At 38.5% G+C, this 24746-nt stretch overlaps 2 protein-coding genes across 2 annotated transcripts; one reads left to right on the plus strand and one right to left on the minus strand.

The window, feature by feature from the left end:
* The first annotated feature begins 465 nt into the window (after positions 1-465).
* map9 (microtubule-associated protein 9) lies at positions 466-11015 on the plus strand. Its single transcript, XM_067441647.1, has 14 exons — positions 466-563; positions 671-745; positions 890-1007; positions 1153-1770; positions 2414-2613; positions 3271-3367; positions 3494-3549; positions 3742-3812; positions 6782-6938; positions 7065-7151; positions 7716-7880; positions 9067-9212; positions 9430-9565; positions 9963-11015. Exons 2-14 carry the CDS (start codon positions 671-673, stop codon positions 10080-10082), a joined length of 2046 nt encoding a protein of 681 aa, XP_067297748.1. The 5' UTR covers positions 466-563; the 3' UTR covers positions 10083-11015.
* A 3383-nt stretch (positions 11016-14398) lies between these two features.
* npy2r (neuropeptide Y receptor Y2) lies at positions 14399-16761 on the minus strand. Its single transcript, XM_067442741.1, has 2 exons — positions 16607-16761; positions 14399-15652 (listed from the first exon to the last, which is right to left on the minus strand). Exon 2 carries the CDS (start codon positions 15637-15639, stop codon positions 14494-14496), a length of 1146 nt encoding a protein of 381 aa, XP_067298842.1. The 5' UTR covers positions 15640-15652; positions 16607-16761; the 3' UTR covers positions 14399-14493.
* Between the last annotated feature and the right edge of the window lie 7985 nt (positions 16762-24746).

Raw genomic sequence — 24746 nt, forward strand, 5'->3', positions numbered from 1 at the left:
TCCTTGAGACGTTAAACGGAGATCCTGACTCTCTGTGGTCAATACAAATCCCAGGATGTGTTGGATCCTGGCCAAATTTGCCCGTTGGCCTATGTCCATCATTGCCTCCTAATCATATACTTCATAACTCAGTCTCCTCTCCACCAACAAGCTGGTGTGTGGTGGGCGTTCTGTCACAATATGGCTGCATCGGCATCATCCAGAATGTCATGGCATCAATGAAGACATAAATCTATTTATGACAAAAAGTTTTTTTTTTCCGAATGTTGAATTTGTATGTTATATGCCTATATTTTGACTGTCATGACTTGATGACATAAAAAGCACTGCATGTTAATTCAAATTGGATGAAGTGGTAAAGCTTGAAGCATTAATGTAAAAGGCGTTTGCCATACAGAGGACGCCTAGATCAACGTCACCACCCCCTCGTTAAGCCTTCGGCGTAGTAGGTTTTGTAAATTCTCAACCCGTAGTTGCTTTGGTAACTCGCATAAACAAATGGCGTCCATGATGAGCTGCTGAACAACGCTTGCTAATTACCTCTTATTTGTTTTGAAGCTACGGTAGGTTTTAATTGTTTAAACGGTTGATGGTTACATGCTATATCTAAAACGAGCACATTTGTTTGTTTATTAACAAATTAATGCATTTAAACCGTCTGTTCGATAAGATGGATGACGAGCCTTATTCTACAACGCTTGCTTACACGAAAAGCCCTAAAACATCCAAAAGAACAACTTTTCAGGTATTACCGTCTACTCATCATTAGTGTCCTCTTAGGGAAATCTTTCTAGATTGTCAGACGCTATAGCCTCTGTCTGAAAGTCTAGTTAAGGTTCGTATTGGTGACCGCATGCTTTCGCGCCTGACAAATGTTGTTGAATTTCAGGATGAGCTAAAGAAAGCTGTGTCTGCTAGAGCCAACATGCATAGTTACTCTGATGACTTTGACGATGATGTTGAAGATGGTAAAAATGATGATGATGATGATGATGATGATGATGATGGTATGTACAATCTCATGCATCTAAATCATATTCAAAGCAAATTCATGGTATGCTCAGAACTATAAACCTTAACATTACATAGAATCAATTTGTTTATCCCAATTAATTCAGTTTCAGTTTTAATGTACTTGAAATGTTTCAGCAGACATACTGAACAAACTTCTTAAAAGACAAAAACAGAAAAAGGAGAGATTCAAAGCTGGGAAGACAAAAGGCAAAATCAATGATTTCAAGCTATCAGACGATGAAGAAGAAAATGTCAAACCCAAAAAAGTATCTTTCATGAAAACCAAAAGGACCAGCTCACCTGTGCATTTTGAACAGCTAAACTCCATGGGAAGTGCAGATGGTCAGCATAATTCTTCTCATACCACCCAGTCCAGGGATATTTCTCAAAGTCCAAGCAATTCTTACACTCTAGAGAAAAATCAACAGTCAGATTCCCCTTTTTCCTCACTCTCTGACAAGTTCCAGCCAGAATCCACTTTACTCCAGAAGGATGAGCAGTCAAAATCAGTAATGAGGCTGAGGAACCAAACAGAATCGCTGGGGAGAAAGAGTCTGTCAGAATCTCCACTGCCACTAAACTCTGAGAATAGCCATTGGGAATCTTCCATACCTTTTACATCAGAAGGCTCCCAGTGGGACAGTCCAGTACCACTGCCTTCAGAAAAAGAGGAGGACAACCAAAGGATTGGTGAAGATGGTGACCTACCCATTCCTCAACCCCGGGAGAGAAGTGTTAAACCAAAACTCTCAACAGGTCAGGGGTACAGTCTTTGCATGCGTGCTGTTAAGATCTGTGGTAATTTCCAAGACTGTATTAATACTGTTACTGTTTATTATAATGCTGTTTATTATAATGCTGCTTGGATGTTCAATAATTATTATTGGTGCTCAATTATTAATAATGGTTCTTATTATTTTAAAGAATAGAAAGCACTTATTTGCAATATAAGTCATTAATGTCACTTTTAAAGAAGTTACGTGTCCTTGCTGCTGCATAAAATTATTAATTTCTTTCACCATTAATAATGGTAAGACATGTTTGCACATAAACACCAAATATTAGAAAAGTAAGGGATTATGTGGCACTCATGTGACTGGAGTAATGGCTGCTGAAAAGTCAGCTTTTTTGTTATCACATGGATAAAATCCATTTTAAAATATATTACAATAAAAAACAATATATTTCAGAATAGTACTGTTTTTACTGTATTTTCATCAAATAAATGCATCTTTTGTGAGCATTATAGTCTTAATTAAAAAATCTTAATTATTCCAAACCTTTGAATTGTAGTGTACTTTTGAAAGGTTTCCAGAGCTGGGCTTGTTTTTTTGTCTGTGAAGCTATCTCAAGAAATGTCAGATACTAACAAATAAAATACGATTTCTTTTAATTAAAGGCCATCTTGTTCAAGACATGTCACCCAGACCCATTCCCAGACAGAGGACAGCAAATATATGTGACACTGGTCAGTTAGAAGAGGAAACACACGCAGAAACCCCTGCCTTCAGCAGAACAGCCACATCCTCTATGTCTATACCCTTCTCCAACAGATCTTCTTCTGAGAAGAGTCATACCTCTTACAATGACAGTGTTCAGGTACAAATGTGTAAATGATAAAAAGATTTCAATTTGAGTTTAATTTCTTTGTTTAGAATCAGTGTTCCTGTAATTCTATAGTCTATAGAAATCTTGTCTCGTCTGCTGTCCTCCTGTCTGCGTCATCTGTAAAGAATGAGCGACTTACGGACGCCACGTGACCTGTAAATGCAGAAATTATTTCCATTGCAGTTTTGCGAAAAATTTCCCTTTTTAAATTGCCTGAAAACCAACTCATGCCAGTGTAAAAACAAGTATTTCACAAAAAACTAAAAGTATTTTGACATTTTGAAGGGTAATGGAAACATGTGTAGTGTAGGAAAGAGGCTTAACGTATTTAACATTAGTAAGTATGTTTGAGACAAATCTAATAGATGTAAAAAATGAAATAAATAAATGAAAAAACAGCATGATGGCATGTGTAAAGCCCTAGTTCATTTTTGAGTCAAAACAGACAGAACGCAAAAGGTGTAGCAATTTAGTTTAAATGGTTATATTTTCACATTTTTTTGTATTTTTCTATAAAAAAAAATGTGATGTGTATTTTGATAGTCTCAACACACTTACAAAATGTAATCTTCATAAAATATGGATAAAAGAAAAAAGGTAATTAAGTAGCGAATACAATAGGAGGCTTAATGCTATTTTTTACTACAGGGTCCAGATGAACACCGGGCCATGTCAGAAAAGTCCAATACACAGTCTTGTTCAACAGCAGAGCAAGTGTCTGAGGCTCCAGCCACTGCAGGCAGTGGTATGTAGAAATGGATGAGATTACATTTTGGTATTGTTGATCTATGACCTAACATCTAATATTTTAATGTAATTATTGTTAAGGTGTTTCTTAATAATTTAAATAAATGTCTAAATTTCATTCTAGTTGCCTCAGACGAGAGTAAAGAGAGAGACATCTTAGCATTATTTGAAGAAAAGCATGTAAGTCAGTTTAAGAGTGAAAAGAAAACTGAAAAAAACTTTTTTTTGCATTTCTGTCAGTGGTGTTATAGGAAACTGGTTTTAAAAAAGTATTACTAAAGGTTGCAGTACCCTACAAATTAAGGTCAATTAAATGCCTTGTCAACATTCAAATGCTAATGTAATTCTTAATTAAATCACTTTTTCATTCAGGAGAGTTCCCAGGATAACCTTGACCACACGTCAACCCCAGAGAGCCGAATGTCTAGAAAATCCACAGACAGGTTAGTGAATTTGTTTAATACTTCATGCTGACACAGGCTGTGGTGGACTTCTGAAATAAGAAAGAAAAGTCTTTTTTTTTTAAAGTGTACACTGTGACACTTGTTCAATAAGTTATGTTCAATAAAGTACAATACACAATGTTCAATAAGTACAATACACAATGTTCAATAAGTTATGACAACATGTGTTTTTACATTATTTTAACTCGTCAAAATAAGTTAAAGGGGGGGTGAAACACTCAGTTTCAGTCAATCTCATGTCAATCTTGGGTACCTATAGAGTAGTATTGCATCCTTCATATCTCAGAAAAGTCTTTAGTTTTATTATATTTATAAAAGAAATATAGGCTGTACCGAGTCTTTCCGGAAAAAAAACGAGCGTTCAGATTCAGCTAATAGATATATGGCTGAAATAAATTGAACAGGAGAAACAACAACAGCAGGACATCCGTCTCTTTGGTATGTACTGTATTTAGTGTCCTGTCAACATTTGTGTGTGTGTTTACTCGCAGTTTATGAGGACATGATTCGGTTTATGGACTATTGTATGCGACTAAACCTTAGCAGTAGCAAGCAAAGCGGTTTTGCACGTCAGACTAGTGTAACGTTATACGTAGAACAACAATGGAGTTACTGTTAGCGCATTTGAATGACGAAGCACGCTTTGTGAGAACGCTAGGTTTTGGGTGGTTTTACAATAATCAAACTGACACCTATATTGGTCAGCTAAACAAATGTATTTAAACACACACCATAGATCGCATGCTCCATTGATAAATTAAATATACACGATCATGTCGTTTACTGATGTTTAGTCATGCGACGATAGCCAACAACATAGACATTTGAAGCAGTTTTACTCACCGGCTGCTTCCAAAGCAGGACCGAACCTTTATCGCTGGGACCGCGCCGTCAAAAACACACTTCTTTGGTATGATTTGGTGAAGTCCTATGACAGCAGTGACCGTGGAGATTCACTTTGCGACGCGACTGAATCGATGTTGTGAAGCTTCCCGTCATTTCTGCGTTCAAATCGGTTCAAATGCAGCGCTGCCTTCCTGGAATGCTGTGCTGAAGCGTTGAAGTCGCTTGATGTCATCCACAGGATAAAGTGGAACAGCATTTCACCCCCCCCCCCCCCCCCCCTTAAGAAATGTTACACTTTTTTTATTAAAGGGGGGGTGAAACACTCAGTTTCAGTCAGTGTCATGTCAATCTTGAGTACCTATAGAGTAGCATTGCATCCTGCATATCTCCGAAAAGTCTTTATTTTTTTAATAATTATATAAGAAAGATGCGCTTTTCCGAGTCTTTCCGAAAAAAGCAGAGCGGGTGGGGGCGTGTCGTGTGAGCGGAGCTAAATAATGACGTGTGCTCGCTGCTGCTGTGTTGAGTCGAGTGCGTCGTAAAGCTGTGTCAACAGCGGGAAAAAAACTTTATTCAAAATAAAAATATGGCTTTTAATCAGATACAGCCATACATCTATGATCCGGAATCAGACCCAGAGGCTGCAGTTGAACAGGAGCAGCAGCAAAAACGACTAGAGCAGGACGTCTGTATGTGGTACAAGTTATACACTAACTATATAATATGCTTAGCGGCTTGTGTTATTTACATATTTATACTTGAATTATATCGTCGTATTTTTGTCTTTGAAGGTGTACATGTGGGAAGTGCAGTTGTGCACGTGTGTTTGTGTGTTTATGCGTGGTTTGTGTAGACAGTAAGCGGACTAAAAAAAAACACAGACATTTGAAGCAGTCTCACTCACCCTTCTAACGTTGGGACTGCTCCATCATTCAGCATTAGGCGATTGGGAAAATCCGGCGTCGAGCTGGGCCTTTTCATGAAACAGTCGGCACCGAAATGCAGCGAACAGATATAAACATTCGCGCAACTCAGTTGCTGATCCGGAAAAGCAAATTACATCCACTGTTGCCTTAACGCGGGGTTTTGGGGGAATCTGTGCAGGACTGTCTTGGTCTGGCAACCAAAAACGCACTTTTTTGGTGACATTGTTATGTGCACATCACCTGTCCAGCAGCCTACGAGCCAGCGCTTTGATGGGGGTAGCCTGGTTACTTTCGCTCTCTCCCTCTCTCTCCCTCTCTCTCCCTCTCTCTCTCTCACGCGCTTCCGGTAGAATTGTCCGTACGGCCCATACAAGGAAATTCCGCCCCCATTAACGTCAAAGGGGACGCATGATCTCAAAAAACTTGCCGAAACTTATGACTAACCGGAAGTAGTATTTTTGACAAAGAAATACTCCCATCAAACGTCCACCTTAACTTTTGAAACTTTGTCTATGTTTAGTATGGGATTCCAAGTCTTTAACAGTGTAAAAAGATCAGTATGCATGAAACAGCATTTCACCCCCCCTTTAAGTTATACAAGATGAAACTTTAAAGTCAGTTTGGCATCAATTAAGATGAAATAACTTAAAAATGTCAGACTGTAACTTTTTTACAGGGTAGATTAATGGCCCATTTGATCGCACAAATAATCTGGAGAACCATTTTACTGTACACTTAAAGGGATAGTTTACAAAAAAAAAGGTAACACTTGATTTTACAGTGTTCTTGTTAAATATGTTACATGTACTTACCATAGTAATAACAGTTAATTATGTATCTAACCCTCAATCTAATACCACCCTAACCCTATAGTAGTACATGTTGGTAATTAATATTACTCAGTACTAAAATATATATTTACACTATAACAATAACACCTTAAAATAAATTGTAACCAAAAATAAAAAAGAAATTCTAGTTGCTTTTCCTCATTACAAACATCATGTTTTTAGTCATTACAAACCCTTACGACTTTCATTCTTTTTCGAAACACAAATATATTTTTTATGAGTCCTGAGAGATTTCTAATGTATTATTGAGGAACAAATTACTTGGTGCTCCTAAATAATTTTTTTTTACAAAACATTGAAAAGAAGAATATATTTTTGACATTAGACCTCCAAGCTCCCGGTCATCCAGTTCCAGAAAGTCCAAAAGCTCATATACAGTGGAATCCAAATACCTGGGAACATTGAAGATTTTGGATCAGAGGACACAGGAAACCCAACAGGTTCCAGAAGCAGCAGATTCACTCAGAGCTGCTGTGTACCAGGTTAGACTAATCATTTACTAAAAAAATCATAATTAATTACACAATAATACTTAAATGTATATGAACAAATGCTTAAAAAAAATTGTATGCATCTAAAATGTATGTGAAAAACAATTATTTTAACAGGAATGGCTAAAAAAGAAAGAAGAAACTTTAAAAATAACAAGGAGGGCAAAAAAGCTGGAAGAGAAATTGAAAGAGGAGAAAATGCAGAGAGGGTAATTAACATAAACCAATGCTGCATTTGAAATCTACTATATAGTATGTGAAAACTGCTAAAAGAGTAGTATATCCAAATTTATAGTATTCAAAAAAATTATTCTCGAAAAGTACCCGGATGACCTACTATTGCCGAGATTCTTAAATGCGCATTCAGTGGATGCTTTACTACCCCAAAAGGCCACGGGAAAGGATTTATTAATCAGTGAAGCAACGCAAACTGATGCTGAAAGTAGTACGTCTGAATTTCACTCATATTAACCATATTCATACTACATAACATACTTTTAAGCCGCAACGCATAGGTGTACTTGTCACTTTTTTTATAAGATTAAGCCATTTTAACTTTTTCTACACCGTTCGAGTGTAGAAAAAAAATCTTTATTTATATTTTTTTAACAGTTGCGAATTCAAATCCAAATGTAGTACCTACTCAGACAGTATGTGACTTAGTTTGGATGCACCACAAATGTTAATACACATTTCTTCTGCAATAAATTAATTCAATGATTTAGTCACCACAGTACTAGTATGATTTATTTATTGTAATTTCCCTTCGAGGAAAAGCTCACTAAAATTGCAGATGCAAAGGCCTCTTATGATGCATGGAAAGAGAAAAAATCTGAAGTCATCAAAAAGAAAATCCAAGAAAAACTGAAGGCAATCAACCAACAACAATTGGAAATGGATAAAAAACAAGAAAAACAGGAAACCGCTAAACAGGTCAGTATTTTTCATTGGTAATTATAAAAATTTGTTTTTTTTTAGAAAATGTTACTGTATTAAAAAGAACTTAAGAAGATGTATTTGTATTTTATCCACTACTTGTGAGGTGTGCATTTGCAAACAGCTATACTATATGTTTTAAAAAAAAGGATTAAAAAGAACTCTTTGCTTTCACATCAATAGTTAGCATTTCCAGAAAGATGTCTAAAAAAATACACTCCAGTCCACATAAAGTCCAAGGTGGCACTGATCTGGGGTGTGTTTCCCAAAACCATAGTTGCTAACTAAGTTAGCAACTTTGTTGGTTGCAATGCAATTTCCCATTGCCAACCAACTAAGTTGGCTTACAGGTTAGCAACTATGGTTTTGGGAAACACAACCCTGCCCAGACTGACAGTTGCTCAACCCAGTCAAAGTTGTTGGAATATACTTGGTTTGAGAACAGAAACTACATTTTGTCAGATGCATTTCATGTATTAGAGCTATGTGTGTGAATGTGGTTTGCTGTTTGGGCCAGTAAACTGTGCAGCAGCCTTGGACTTTTGAGGAGGTATTCAGTTGCTCACTTTCATTTGGAATGTCCCTTCAAGTAGCATCCCCTTGCCACCATGCCTGTCAAGGACATCATAACAGTGCCTTTGGCTTCAAGGCATTTTAGATCCAGCATTTTAGCCGCTTCCAGAACTGTCATGTCTGATTTTTTTCTGATGTCTGGTCTGTCTGCAGGGGTTTCAGGGTTTGAAGGCTTTACTCTTATAATTAGTTTTTCCAGTGTGTGTGTGTGTGTGTGTGTGTGTGTGTGTGCGTTTGGGAGAAAGCAGTATCTGTCCTGAAATACTAGGAAATAATTGGAAGTTGACATATCATGCTATGTGACGTACTGTACCTATCTTAGACTAAATTAAGTTTGCTAATTGTATAAATGCTTGCAGCTTTGGTGACCTCATTTTAATTGGGAGACCGTGGAATATTTGTAGTTTTAAAAATCCATTTGCCACAGCACATGACTAAAAATAATGGTGATTTTATTAAAAATTCACCATTATTGAATTTTGAAAATTGAAGAGCGAGAGAGATGATACCCAGCTGAACCTATAACACAGAATAAGATTCAATATATATACTATGCAATTTTAGTACCATCATTCACATGAAGATATCACAATCTAATTTACAAAAGCAGGTTTTTGAGAAGTGGAAAGAGGAGCATGATAGTATCCTTAAAGACAGAATAAAGGAAAAGAAGCAGACTGAGAGAAAAGAGAAACTACAGCAGATCAGAGAGAAAGAGGAAAGAAAGAAGGACAACACCTCTGCTTTCACTGAATGGTAAGAAAGACACGTTTAAATGAGTTATATTACCCTAATTTATTCCTTTTATCTTGTTAAATAGCTCATGTTGGATCATGCTGAAGTTACTCAAGCCATTAGTATTGATTAAGATGTAAATGTGCTCTTTGTGAAGCCTCAGATTACAGATCGACATTAATGACTGCGCCGTTGTACAGAACATGATTTTCAGTTAATTACTTTACATATTACATAGGAGTGACAGAAAGAAGGATGTCATTGAAGAGAAGGTAAGGGCAGAACGAAGGAAGGTCAAAATAAAGGAAGTGGAGGAGGAATATGAAAAGGAGGAAAAAGAAAAAATGGCCTTGGAGATGTACAACAAATGGCTGGTATGTTACTGTAAATGTATTTACACACAGTTCCCCAATCACACGTTTCTCATTTTGCAATGTAAAAACAGTTTTGTAGAAAATACACTTCCATGACATTACTGTTTTGCGTGCTCTTTTTAAATGTCATTTGCCAATAAAATTGTCATTATGGCTAATTTATGTGACAAGGGCAGATCAGTGATATTTGTATAAAGGGGTGGTTTAGTTGTTTATTTGCCAGGCCATGCACTAAAGCTTCTTGCACATTTAAACAGATGCAGTGAGACTGAGACATACATATTATAATCTGTATTAAAAACGCATTCATTTTTAATGAGTAAACTAATCAACAGGCTTTTCATTGTTTTGCCTCTGTTGATGTTGAATGTATATGTTCCTGGTTCTTTTATTACAGAGAAGAAAAGAGTTTCAACAAAAAAGAGAGAAAAATGAAAAGAGGATACAGGCTATTCTTCAGGATGAACCCCCTCCACCCTGGAGTCCACCTAATAAAACCATCCCATTTGGAAAATAATCTTTATTTAAGTTTATTTTTAACTTCTTTTTTTTTTTGACATTTATATAATTTTTTTCAGGAACCATTGAAACATAAATCAGACTTTATTTACCTTTTTTATAATGCAGTAACACTACGTGACATTTTCATCAAGAAGTCTAAATTATAAAAGTAATTTTAAAATATTTGTCTAAATACATTGATTATAAACATGGTAAGATGAGAGATCATTTGAGATAATATAATATTATATATATATATTATATATTATGAGATAATATGTGCTGTTTATATATCATTGCATTATTGTCACATGTCTTTGTTCGGTCTTTCAATTGTGTTTTAATGCTGCCTTCATGTGCTATCAGAAATGTGATAATTCCCACTTCTGAAGTTGTGATTACGAGCTCATCACATTGAAATGGGAAATTTTTACTTAGGAAACTCGTATTTACGATAATTCCGATAGCATGTGAAGGCAGCATTATTTGTCATGTTTCTTTGTCTTCGTTTTCCCACCATTTGTCTGTCACCATGGTCACCCTTTGTTATTAGTTCATTTTGACCCTGCTGTGTTCCATTAATTACCCTTGTTTGTTTGCTATTTAAGTTCCTCTTGTTCACTCAGTCTTTGTCTGGTCACTGTTATGATATGGTTTGTTAACCCTGCCTGTTTGTCTGTCTTGTAGACCTATTTGGAAATTAAACTTGTATTTTGGTCTAGTCTTTGTCTTCCTAATACAACTGTGACAAGTATTGGTTTATCAAAGCCTTAACCTTATTTACAATAAATGTGTTTTTTTTTTAAATAATGTGTTCAATTTTTGTTCTTTTATGGAATTTGTTTGCTTGTTGATAAAACACACCATTTGAATGTTTTAATACTTTATTCTGATGATGAACTTTATTGTATTTTTATTTTATTTTATAAACTTATCTTGAAATTGTACATCTGTGTATTGTATTACTTCTCTCCTTTTGAGCCTTTCGGGCACTGTATATGAGTTGACAAAACCAAACCAATTCAATTCTATCTTTGTTGGTACCATGATACTGATCATCAGCTTTTTTCTGTCAACTCAGGCTTTGATCCCGCATTCGTGGGGCACGTACACATGAAAGTCTAGTAGTGAACAGCCAATTCCATGCCATTCAACACAATTAATAATGCCATTTTCTATTAATGATTCAATTACACAAAAGCAGCAGCATGCATGTCATGACTGTTGGGTCTTTTGGTTTTCTATTACTCTACCACACCTAAAATATTTGCCATATAGAAATATAATTTCCAACAAGAACAGTGATTGATCTGGTTAGTGATGTTGGACTGCTATTATTTTGAACAGAGAGAGAGAGAGGGAGGGGGGAAATAAGTATTTGAACACCCTGCTATTTTGCAAGTTATCCCACTTAGAAATCATGGAGGGGTCTGAAATTGTCATCGTAGGTGCATGTCCACTGTGAGAGACATAATCTAAAAACACAAAATCAAGAAATCACAATAAATGATGTTTTAACTATTTATTTGTTTGACACAGCTGCAAATAAGTATTTGAACACCTGAGAAAATCAATGTTAATATTTGGTACAGTAGCCTTTGTTTGCAATTACAGAGGTCAAACGTTTCCTGTAGTTTTTCACCAGGTTTGCACACACTGCAGGACGGATTTTGGCCCACTCCTCCACACAGATCTTCTCTAGATCAGTCAGATTTCTGGCCTGTCGCTGAGAAACCTGGAGTTTGAGCTCCCTCCAAAGATTCTCTATTGGGTTTAGGTCTGGATCTTGCTAGGCCATGCCAGAACCTTGATATGCTTCTTACAGAGCCACTCCTTGGTAATCCTGGCTGTGTGCTTCGGGTCATTGTCATGTTGGAAGACCCAGCCTCGACCCATCTTCAATGCGCTAACTGAGGGAAGGAGGTTATTCCCCAAAATCTCGCAATACATGGCCGCGGTCATCCTCTCCTTAATACAGTGCAGTCGCCCTGTCCCATGTGCAGAAAATCACCCCCAGTGCATGATGCTACTATCCCCATGCTTCACAGTAGGGATGGTGTTCTTGGGATGGTACTCATCATTCTTCTTCCTCCAAACACGTTTAGTGGAATTATGAACAAAAAGCAATATTAACCAACTGGAGAACCGCAGAACCCACATACGTCACTCACAACAGTCTGAGTACAACAGCACAACGCCACAGTCTCATGCTGGAAGTGGGCGGAGCTGATTTATCTTTGCATACATTGCTCCAAACCTATTGACGGAAATGAGAGAGGGAAGGGGAGATGTGAGGGAGGATTTTTCAGACAGGACTTTTTACTGCGCCGAGTCGAAGTACTCTCAGAAGTGCTATTCCGCCATACATTATAGTTCTCCCTTTTTAATCCGCTTAGAAAAGTGCCACGTTTTATTTTATGTCACCATTCTTAATCGTTCAACTACGTGTAACTGTATTTAAATAGGGGAAATGTGGAGGTGTTTGGTCGCTTCTAACTTGATCTCTGTTTGATACCATAGTGAACTGGGCTTAGTGGGCTAAGCTAAATGCTATCAGATTGTCACCGCGCGTCAGAGCGATTAAGAGCATGCACTCAGACGAGAGAGGTATGTATCAACTCGTTTTAGTTAAGGGAATAACAGTTTAATACAAAAGAGTTGTGAATTGTCCCTTTATGATTATGAACACAGCTAAAAGCCTAGTCACTTTTATGGTACCTAAAACCTAGGATTGGCACAATCTTAATTGAAACATGGCTAGCCAGCGAAACTGGCTTCATGGTACAGGCCCCAGCTATAGAAGAAAGTATAGTATAATAACCTTTATTTATGCCTGTAGGAGGGGAAATATTGTTGCTTGTGGCATTAAAGATCTTAACACTAAAGCAATAGAAGTTTGGCATCCACCGTGAAATAAATGAGGCGAGTAGTAACTACATTAAAGCTTCTTTGCCTGGAATCATTTGCAGTATAGTGTCTTTGCTGTTAGTTTATTGTGGGCAAACCAGCAAAGAATGACTAAGACGGCATTACTGGTAATGCACATGGCTAAGCTTTAAGGCTAAAAGCCATCTTCTTGAAATAAAATCCCTAATGTAATGATGTCTGCCCGTTAAATAGTTTTGTGCAGAGACAGGAATTCAATTGAGAATTGTAGACATAATAGAAGTGGCTTTTGGGACATTCAAAGACGGGCATAACTGTAATTGGCAGGATCAATACTCTTGAGACCCTCTTATTCTATTTTTATGTTGTTCAGTGAGTATTGATTGGACTGTTCCTGTCAGTTGATTGATCTTTCATAGGCCAGTGGCTATCAAAATTAGGAATATTGATCAGTGTACATTCCATTTGTAATACATATTTCTTTATTTATTGTTTTAGTGTCTGTCTGGTGTGGTCAAAAAATCAAAATCCTTCTCTATTTTACAACAAATTAAAAATATATATATTTTGTAATAAGAACATTTAAAAAAAATTAAATCTTATAATTCAAAATAATAGGTTGCACGTGATCCTTTTCCAATATGAATTTTGAATCTCCTAAGAGAAAAGTTGAGGCAAAATCCCACCAGACACACTTCTTCCTTTTAATGAACTTATGACATATTTTTAAGAATATCTTGTTTTTAGAAGGGAACACTTCGCTTTTGAAATCAAAATGGTGCAGTCTTTCATTGTGAACAATGTGCAGTACTAGAAACCACGTAACCTAATTACCTGAGAGACATGAGGTGTCTGAAACCGAAAGCAGCTGGCTTGCTGCCTCATTTCCCAACGAATGTGTTGATTCACACGCAGAATTTCTGTCTGAATTTTCTTTTATACTTTTGTTCAACTTGTTTTAGACCAGCTTTCAAAGCACCAATATATTAAATTCAACATTATGATTACAGTGCTTTTTCTGTATATAAATAAAATCACACACTGAAAAAAGAAACAAAATAAAATGTACTTGCACTGTCAGAAATGATTTTGTATTCTTTAGATGATATGTCAAATCACATGCAGATTGTGAGCAACGGACAGGATCAAATGCAAACATTGACCTGGCGTCTTCCTATTTTATGTATCCTTTTATAAAGCTTTGGGAACCATTTTGTGTAAATTCACCTTTATTTTCACAAGAAACAGAAAATATACAATATACTTAATGTGAGATCTCTGTCTCACTGACTTTTTTTTTTACAGATCAAATGTTAATTCCAAATATAACCAGATAAATAGTGCATGTTAACAACAAAATACAACATTTCAAACTAATTAAGTGTTTAGTCACAAATTCACCACAATTGTCTCATATATTAATAAAAAATCAGGCAATTAGTGGAGTGTTTAGTCTTCGGATTTACTTATACAATAGACTTTCTGAATATTTGTCCTTATTATGGTCACATTTTGTGGTTTGAAATCTCAAAACACAGCCATCACAGCAGAGTGTTTTCTTGTTTAAAGACAACACTGATTGTGTTTTGCTTATTGCGTGTACATTTCTCATTTACTTTCTCACTGCTACAAACTCTTCTCATTCCATTGTTTAACCTTCCACACTTGAACACGGCCACAAAAGATTTTCTATAGTTCCTGTTCATCCAGCCATAAAGGATGGGATTGGCAAATGTGGAGCACATGGCCACAATATGGAAAGCCGTATAGAGCAATTTGAAGTCTTTCATTTCCAATACACTGCTATCAATATCCACAGCCAGCTGGAAGGCGTGAAAGGGCAGCCAGCTAACGGTGAAGACCACCACTACAGCCACCAGCATTTTCGTCGTCTTCTGTCGCCGTTGATGGCGGTCGCTACGGCCACCGCCGGGGCTGACATGATTTCTTAGCTTGATCCAGATTCGAGTGTAAGCAAAAGAAATGATAGACAGTGGCAGCCCGTACTGCAGAAGGAACATGGCGATGCTGTAGATTGTCCCATCCGTGCTACTTCCAGGCCACTTCTCCGCGCAACCCTGAATTGTCTGCTCAGCCGTTAAGTCGAAGGTCACATATTCACGGAAGATAGCTAGAGGGCTGGCAAGGATCGCGCTTGCCACCCAGGTAATGGCAATCACGACTATGCACATGTCTTTGGACATCTTGGTTTCCATGTGGTAGACAATGCTACGGTACCTGTCAAGCGCTATAACGTTGAGTGTGATGGTCGAAACGTGGACCGCTAAGCCTTGTGCATACGGCAGCAAGTAGCACATCACCTGTCCGAATTTCCACTCTCCATAGAGAGTGTACATCAAAGTAAAAGGTAAACACAATGTGTTGACCAACAGGTCTGCTACAGCCAAGTTGACAATGAAAAAGTTAGTAACCGTGTGTAAATTTCTAAACTTGTACACGACATATATGACCAAAGAATTGCCGGCCACACCAAAGACGATGATGGTGCTGTAAGCCAAAATCAAGATCACTTGAACACCCACCAGTTTTGTACTGTCTTCCAGACCATATAAGACACCATTAACTTGGATAGCAGCTGGTGTACAACAGTTTGTGGACTGAATTAAGGAGCTCAGGGTTTCGTCTTCAGATGTGTTCATTTCGTTTCTTATATCCATGTTTAGCATTTGTTCACTTACTCTGGAAAATAAAAGAATGAGTAAAATGAAAATTTAAATATATAAAAAATGTCTATTCTGTATTCAAAACAGAAAGATTTAATTATGTATAATTATATGCAACTAACCCACAACCAAATACTACCCTAACCCTAGTAGGTACATAGTTAATTAATATTACTCAGTACTTAAATATATAATTACATTGTAACAATGACACCTTAAAATAAAGTGTAACCGGATATTTTGAGGTGACGTTGTTACAGGGTTATTACTACAAACTGTGAAAAAAGTTGCTGCCTTAAATTTTTTAATTTACATTAAATTACCTAAAAAAAATTGTTTAACCTTGTATAACATAAAAAAGTTGAAAATTGCTTAACTTATTTTGAAGAGTTAAAGCAAAAACATTCATCATAACTTCTTGATCATATATATATATATATATATATATATATATATATATATATATATATATATATAAATTTGTTTTTTTTATAGTGCATATACTTATTATAGTGTTAGGGTTTAATTTAGTTTAGTTTAGGGTTAGTTACTTATAATTGTGCCTAATTTCTGTCTTTATCATATTAAATACACGTAACTACTACGTCACTTTAAAATTGTTTTATAATTTTAAATTTATTTTAATGCATACAATTATATACAAAATGGATTTCATGTATAGCGTTTTAGTATTTGATGAATCTAAATATGTTAATTCGTAAGTTCATATACCGGTAAATGAATCAGGTGTTTAGCATTCATCTGTTTGAATGTACAATATTATCATCTGCACGTTTGCACCTATGTTCATTTACTGTCACTAATAATAGTGTGTGGTCATTAAATACAAAGACATGCTTAAATTTGAAAGTGTTACACCTCGGTTTAAACCGAGCAAAACGTTTTGTGAAAAGTGCACTGAATTTAGCAAGGAAGTCCCTTTCGAGGGAAAGTCATTTAAATGTCTTACCTTCTTTAAGTTGAGAAGTTTCATGCTCGTATATCTGTCAGAAGAAACAAAATAGACCAAATCCATACCAGTACGATCGTGCATAACCCAACGACAGACCTCAAGAAGTGTCAATGAATTCACGAGACCGAATGAATTTGATGCATTGAAAGGGAAAGGACCGCTTCAGTCTGCCGAGAGTCAGCCGAGCGCATGTTCTTTATGCGCTAATCCACCAGTAGCCTAGTCGCGAGACTGTTGATTGACATCGGGCTTCATGAGCCACAGTTTGCTTTTTAATTACAAATATAATAGATAAGAGATTTATTAATGTTATGTTAATTTATATTTCTTATTAAAACGAATTAATCTTAGGATTTTGGCATTTAAATCTTTGAAAGTAGCCTACATTAGGCTGTTAAGCACCAGTCTATGTAATTTATGCTAATAATTGTACTGTTAATGAAAGTCATTAGGCTACTTAATAAATAAATAAATGTACTGACATAAAAAGAACTCTGATCTATCTTCTTATGACAACTGCAGTAATATACAGCAAATGAACTCATGAATAATGTCATTATGATATAATTTTTTTTCCTAACATTGTTTTCTCTGCTTTTTCTTCTTCTTCTATTGTCTGAGCTTTTCAGATGGTACAGGTACAGGGTTTCAAATTTCAGGAAATGTAATCATTAAGACAAAAGGACAAAAGTCTGTCCTGCTAAACAACATCAGGTAGAAATGGACACGACATCAATCAAGATAAGAGTGATTTTGTTCCCATTTTGTTGCCAGACCTATTCCATTTAAACAGAATAAACTGAATAATGTCCTTAGCAATATTTACATTTTGTTGCTGTAGGCCATACAATCTAATCTTGTCTGTCATGTGTTGATGGCATCACCATGCCATTGGCATTATTCCCTTATGGTTTCATCTAGGATGATAAAGTATGCATTAGTTGTAACCTGCCAGGCACTTTACACATAAACATATCTAGACCTAAGGACTTCATAATTTTAGTCAATTCGAGACTAATTATGATCTTTCGCAGAGCAGCTTTTAGGAACCAGACTACTGCATACAATAATTCAATCTAAAAATTCACAAACTGCTTGAGCATCAATATTCTCAACCATGCAGAACTGCACTTAACATAAATGTTAATCTTTCGTGTCTCTTAAATATCACAGCACACTGAGTGATTTATCATTTTCCAGTTCTTGTCCGCCACCACTTCAGTTTCTAAATGTAAATTTGATTGTGTCTTGTTTTTTGTTTTTTTTTGGGGTGGGGGGTGGGGGGGGGGGGTTCATAAGCTTTTTCTGAAGCCATTTATTCTTTTAAGAATAAATTAGATTAGTTATAGTTAAGAAATAAGGATATTGATTAAGGATAAAGTCAACATGGACTGCCATTTGCAACCCAGAGGAAGAGTAGATTACTTTTGGTTTAAGAATCATTTAGGTTTTTTGCCCCTTCTCTTTGGAATAACACACCAATCAATTGTTCACAGTCAAAGAACATGCATTAAAGAGATGGTTCACCCAAAATCATTATTTACAAACTCATAAGACTTGCACAAACAAGCAAACACATTAACGTCCGTTTACCATATTTCACATGCTCTATTTATTTGTGCTGATCAATGTTTATATGTTAATAAAAGCCTAAATTAAATATATCGTATAAAGCAATCATGTATCTTCAGAATAATTTACAGTATGATTTATGGCTTACTTTTACCGTCTTTGTGTACTTTGTACATCTTAAGAATGCTGATGTCCTAGTCCTAGAGATATATAAATATTTTCAGACAAGAAATATATTTCATTTTGGATGGATCTATTATAAAAAACTATTCAAAAATACCTTTCTATGTGTCAGACACAGACGATGATGATGAGGATGAAGATGGTTACAGGTGAGGGCTTCTAGGAAGGACAGGTAGTCGATGATGGGATCGGACCAGACCAGACGGTGAGTGTGAAGGTGAGGAGTGCTTATGCAGTGGTGACTGGTGATGGTGCCCAGGTGTTTAGAATGATGGTGATGGGGAACGAGTGGGCGTGGCAGTGTCCGATGATTGTGAGGGCGGGACAGTACCCCCTCCTCCACGGGCAGCTCCTGATGGCTGGGACAGGTGGCGATGGGATCTACCACGGCCCGAGGAGCGGGTCGGTCAGGGTGGTCTTGGTGAAACTGAGTGAGAAGGTCAGGGTCCAGCACATAATTCCTGGAGATCCAGCTCCGCTCCTCAGGACCATAGTCCTCCTAATCCACCAGGTATTCCATCCGGGAACCCCGTCGCCGCGAGTCGAGGATGGCTCTCACCCGGTAGACTGATCGGTCCTCGTCGATGGTAGGAGGAGGAGGTACGTACGGCACCATCACCAGGATCTGTGGGTGAAGAAGGGACAGGTTCAGTGAAGGGCTTGAGAAATGAAACATGAATTGAAGGTTATATTCTGTAGGTGGGAGGAAGGTGAAGGCAGTAGGTGACTTCGTTCAGCTGCCTGTCTACCATGAACGGTCCGATGTACCGGGGACTCAGCTTACAGCAAGGCAGCTGGAGACGGACATCCCTCGTGGAAAGCCAGACCTTTTGGCCTGGCTGGTACTGCGGCGCGGGTCCGCATTTGGCGTCAGCGTGGTGCTTATTTCTCCGGACTGCCTGCTGAGTCCCAGACCCTCTTGCTCTGGTGGAACCAGTAATCCTCCGAGGGCTCACCTGTCCAGGGGAAGAGCGGTGGTTGGTAGCCGAGACATTGGAACAGGGTGAGCCCTGTGGTGGACTGCTGGGGGTCCTCGGTCGGAAACGATGTCTTCCGGAAGCCCAAAATGTCAGAAGACTTGGGTGAAGAGTGCCTCCGCGGTTTCCAACGCGGTAGGTAAACCTTTGAAGGGGATTAGTTTACAGGATTTTGAGAATTGGTCGACAATGACGAGGATACAGATGAATCCTTCGGATGATTGCAGGTCGGTCATGAAGTCGATCCCCAGATGGCTCCAGGGACGCTCAGGGATCGGAAGCTTGCCCTCGGGGAGTCTTCTAGGGGTTTTGGCAATGGCGCAGACTGAACATCCCTTGATGAATCGGGAGACTTCCCGAGGCATGGCGGGCCACCAGTAACGGTGGCGAAGGAGCGAGAGGGTCCTTCTCCTGCCTGGGTGTCCAGAGCCCTGTGACGAATTAGCCAAGTCCAGAAGGGGCAGGCGAGGCAGGACATAGAGGCGCCCTTCTGGACCTCCCGGCGGAGCAGGCTGCTGGGCGTTCTCCTGTTGGATCTGTTCGTGGAGCGCCCACTGGATCGGGCTGACAACCATGGCTGGAGGGAGGATGGTTTCAAGGTGCTTGGGCTCAGGGTCGGCTTGGTGGAGACGAGAAAGGGCATCCGCCCGGTTGTTCTGGTTCCTTGGGCGGTACGTCACCTTGAAATTAAATTTGGTGAAGAAGAGGGCCCAGCGGGCCTGACAATGATTCAGCCTCTTGGCGTCACAAAGATATTCAAGGTCACGATGGTCGGTGATGATTTCAAATGGATGTTCTGCTCCTTCCAGCCAGTGTCTCCATTTCTCCAGGGCGAGCTTGATCGCCAGGAGCTCCTGGTTGCCAATGTCATAGTTCTGCTCCTCCGGGGATAGCTTCTTGGAGAAGAAGGCGCATGGATGGAGTCGTGAGGGTGTCCCCTGCCGCTGAGACAGAACCGCTCCGACCCCGGTCGATGAGGTGTCCACTTCAACGATGAACGAAAGATAAGGATTGGGATGGACCAGGATTGGAGCGGACTGGAAGGCATTCTTTAGCTGGTGGAAGGCCTCTGTGGCCGATGAATTCCAGGACAGAGACTTGGTCCGGTTTTGGAGCAGAGAGGTGACTGAAGAGCTTTTGTATGACTTGACAGAAATGCTCCTCATGCTCCCTCAGGTCACTTGAATAGATGAGGATATTGTCGATATAGACGATGACAAACTTGTTTAAGAATTCACGAAATACCTTATTCATGTAATTTTGGAAGACGGAGGGTGAGTTGGACAGCCCATACGGCATCACCCGATATTCATAGTGACCTGAGGGAGTGATGAAGGCTGTCTTCCACTCGTCTCCCTTGCGAAAGTGAATGAGGTTGTAGGCACTTCTGAGATCGAGCTTGGAGAAGATGGTGGCCAACGGAGCTGTTCTTGGGCGGATGGGACCAGAGGAAGGGGATAACTAAACTTGACGGTCTGAGAATTCAGGTGATGGTAGTCGATACACGGCCGCAAGCCTCCGTCCTTCTTGGCCACGAAGAAAAAGCTTGAAGCGGCAGGGGAGGTCGATGGATGGATGAATCCTTGCTGTAGCTCTTTGTGCACATACTCCTCCATGGCCTTCTGTTCCGGGATGGGCAGAGGATAGATGCGGCCCTTTGGAAGAGTAGCCCCAGGCAGGAGGTCGATGGCGCAGTCCCATGGCCGATGGGGTGGTAGTTTGGTAGCCAACCCCTTACTGAAGACATCCTGGAACGCCCGGTAAGCTGGAGGGATGGCCAGGTTGACTTGAGTATCGGGGCTCTCTACTCAGGTGGACTGGACAGGTAATGATGAAGGAACTGACGAAGATGATGATGGACCTTTTCGACAAGGACGATGAATACAACGATCAAAGCAGTTCTCACCCCATTGCAGAATTTTACAGAGGCCACAGGCAGATAACCGTTGAGACATGCGGATGGTTTTCTGGATAAGGGCCTCCAAGCCCATGGCGTCCTCGCAGACCACAATGAGTTGCTTGATTTCAGCGAGGAGGCCGTGGCGAAAGGCGGTGATGAGAGCTGATTCATTCCATCCGCTCATACAGGCCAGCGTGCGAAAACGCAATGCATAGGAACTCGTTGTCTCTCGTTTGCCTTGGCGAATAGAAAATAGTTGATCATGGACAGATAATGTGGAAGTTTGTTGACCAAATACCTCTTTTAGATGAGTGCAGAAGGCGGTGGTTGAGCCGATGACGGGGGTATTTGCTTCCCATAGCTTCCATATACAGGGAACATTGGTAGGTCACTGGTCGGGCCATGGGACTTACGCAGGCAGCTGGCAAAGTAACGGGTGCCGACGGTGCAGGTGATGACATGCTAACTTGAGTAATGGTGGAGGGAGTGTCGTGAACCAGGGAGAACCGTACAGCATGAACCAGCGTGGTGAAGTGGTCTGCGGTGCGGTTCCCGCCTGTGTCCGAAGAGCTCTGCATTTGGTGTGGTCTTCTGTCAGACACAGATGAGGACACAGATGGATTAGTGCAAGTCCAACGTATTTATTCAGTGGAAAATGACACAGGTGATACTTAGATGAATGGTGACACTCAGACGAAGGACGATGGAGGTGAAGAAGATGATGGTGAAGACGATAAAGACAATGACGATGAGGAAGAAGTTTGGTTACAGGTGAGGGCTTCCAGGAAGGACAGGTAGTCGATGATGGGATCGGTGCAAGATCAAACGGTCAGTGTGAAGGTGAGAATTAAGTGCTTATGTAGTGGTGACTGTTGATGGTGCATAGGTGTTTAGAATGATGGTGATGGGGAACGAGTGGGCGTGGCAGTGACCGATGATTGTGAGGGCGTGACACAATGATTGTGGATTATAAAATATCATGAATCATTTTCCTTCCAAACAGAGCAGGAGAAAATCATAATCTATTTTCTTTAATATTGATCTATAATTCTTTAATTGGACGAACAACTGAAGAACTTGTCTGTCATTATTCAGGAGCTCATACCAGGAAACCACTCTTGTGATGTGTCTTCTTCTCATATAGGTTTTTGAAATAATAATTGCAGTTTGGTTACTATATGACATCTATGTACATACTACACCTAAACCAAGGTGTAAAATAGGTTTCTAATAGAGCCAAGCTGGCAGCTTTAGTCATTTATTGACTGTATAATTAATTGGTATAGATTTTCATTCACTTCTGCAGGGACACTGAGGTAAATGTCCATCCAGGCCAATTGACGTATAGCAGTGCAACAACACTACAGAGAACACAAAGACAAAAATAACCAGCTCCCTAAAGCTCTGCTCTTGTTCTGATGGTAATCCATCCAGTGCTGTTAGCTGTTTGACTTCAGGGTAAGAATATAACACCATGAAACATAAAGAAACGTCTGGCATAGTCAAAGTGGGACTGCAGTAATAACTTATTATATCAATTATTATGTTTTGTTTTATTTATTATTAAGATGTGTGTTGAAACATTATTATCTATATGGTCAAATTTAGGGGTCAGTTCATTGGGGCACAGTTTTAAACTGTTGCATCTTTTTATGCAAGCACAGTTTTAACCTTACATATTTATTTATTCCAATGTGACAGATCGATGACCTGAAGCAGGGGTTTTCAAACTTTATGATGCCATGTACCCCCAAATGTGATGAACCTTTATGAGGGACCCCCTTCCTAAAATCTATTTTTATTAAATAAATAAATAAATATATAAATATAGATAGATAGATAGATAGATAGATAGATAGATAGATAGATAGATAGATAGATAGATAGATAGATAGATAGATAGATAGATGTATTAATGTTGGATGTAGAAACTTAAAGAAGAATAAGCAACTTTCACAATAAATGTATGTAAGCTACTTGCGTAAGAATACTGCCTTACAACCCCAGTGAGCGAGATAAAGGGGACTATGGTGAGTAAAACCCACTAAAGATACAGAGCAAACATACAAATCTGGAATGTACATGGCAGGTTTAGAAATGTAACACATTTAGAATATTCAGTAAACTTTATTCAGTTTTTCTTCGGACTCCCATTTGAAAACCCCTGACTTTGTTGGGGGGATTTAGTCAGGGGCGTCGGACTGGGGGGATAAAGGGTTAAAGGGATAAAGGGTTTCTATAAAGAAACCTAAATTATATTACACTTGAAAAGTGAAAATATAATAAACTTAAAAATGTTAAATTTTAAAAATTAAATTAAATTGTAAAAATAAGAATGTTTCTTGCAAGTAATGCATCACCTTCATTCAAATATGAAATGTCTGCTGCAGTGTTTAATTAATCTAAAAATAACTGAAGGATACCATTATTATAATTGCAAACAAACAAGCCTGAATGGTACCTGAAGTTGATGCAGTAAGAACTGTCTCTAAGTAATTACCCCATGCATTGAATTTAACAAAACAGGACTGGATCCAGGCTCAGTGTAGGACACTAATGCAAACACTGTCTAGCATTTCTCCATGTACTGCCATTCATCATAATTATCCCCATTAATGTTCTTTCTGACTACATCATGGCACTCCGGACTGTCCAAATATTACTTACTGTTTCATTGTAATGAAATATGCATGAACATTTTCATTAAGTATTAATGCATTTGTGTATAATTGACATATATAATATATATAATTGACTCACATATTATTTAAAAAAAATTAAAAACATTACATGGCTCTGGGAATTTTTTTCCCCCTGTTTTGTTTGTTTCCTTCAGTCATACCCCGTGACAGATTTCCTTTATTTGTTGTTTTTCTTTTTTCCTTTTCACTAATTCCAGGGTTACAGTTCTGCTCTGGGCAAGTGACAGATGTCTTGCAATCTTAGTGCACATTAAGCATAGAGCATGTGTTGTTTTCTCATCATAGGTTTTTATTTATTACAAAAATAGTGCTAAATGGTTAAATGAAACTTATTATAATTATCAGTCATGATAAGCAACAAATGCAAGCTATATATCCGTGATAACACAAAAATAATTTAATCAAAGTTTCACGAGTAATCACCACTTCTTTAACATTTATAGTTTGCATATTGTCCATAGCAAGATTTTGTAGCCTGTGTATTGAAGGGCAGCTGTCGACAGAGTGAATGCTTTGATGCTTTTGTGGCTGTTTCTGGATCAACATTAAAGGACAAATTCCACCCGGAGTGTCTTCAAGATGGTCAAGGGAATAATGACTGGGGAGGGTGGTGAGAGGTGTCATAGCGCCTATAAAATGATGAAGACCCCGATTATAGCTGACAGGAAGACCATCATTCTTCTAAAGATCATTTTCCTTATAGTTTAGCAGAACTGAAATAGAGTTGAGAGGAATTGTTTAGCATGGAATAAGAAGCTTATGTGTTATAGGTACATTTGCTGCAGGTTTCACAAACATGATTG

The sequence above is a fragment of the Pseudorasbora parva genome, chromosome 4, assembly GCF_024679245.1.
Source record: "Pseudorasbora parva isolate DD20220531a chromosome 4, ASM2467924v1, whole genome shotgun sequence".
NCBI classification, from domain to species: Eukaryota; Metazoa; Chordata; class Actinopteri; order Cypriniformes; family Gobionidae; genus Pseudorasbora; species Pseudorasbora parva.

Excerpts from the sequence above, each read along its gene's own strand:
- npy2r (XM_067442741.1), bottom strand. The coding sequence starts at position 15,639 with ATGCTAAACATGGATATAAGAAACGAAATGAACACATCTGAAGACGAA.
- map9 (XM_067441647.1), top strand. The coding sequence starts at position 671 with ATGGATGACGAGCCTTATTCTACAACGCTTGCTTACACGAAAAGCCCT. Across the intron at positions 3,550-3,741 it reads CATTATTTGAAGAAAAGCAT|GAGAGTTCCCAGGATAACCT; the intron begins GTAAGTCAGTTT and ends TTTTTCATTCAG. Across the intron at positions 7,881-9,066 it reads AACAGGAAACCGCTAAACAG|GTTTTTGAGAAGTGGAAAGA; the intron begins GTCAGTATTTTT and ends TTACAAAAGCAG.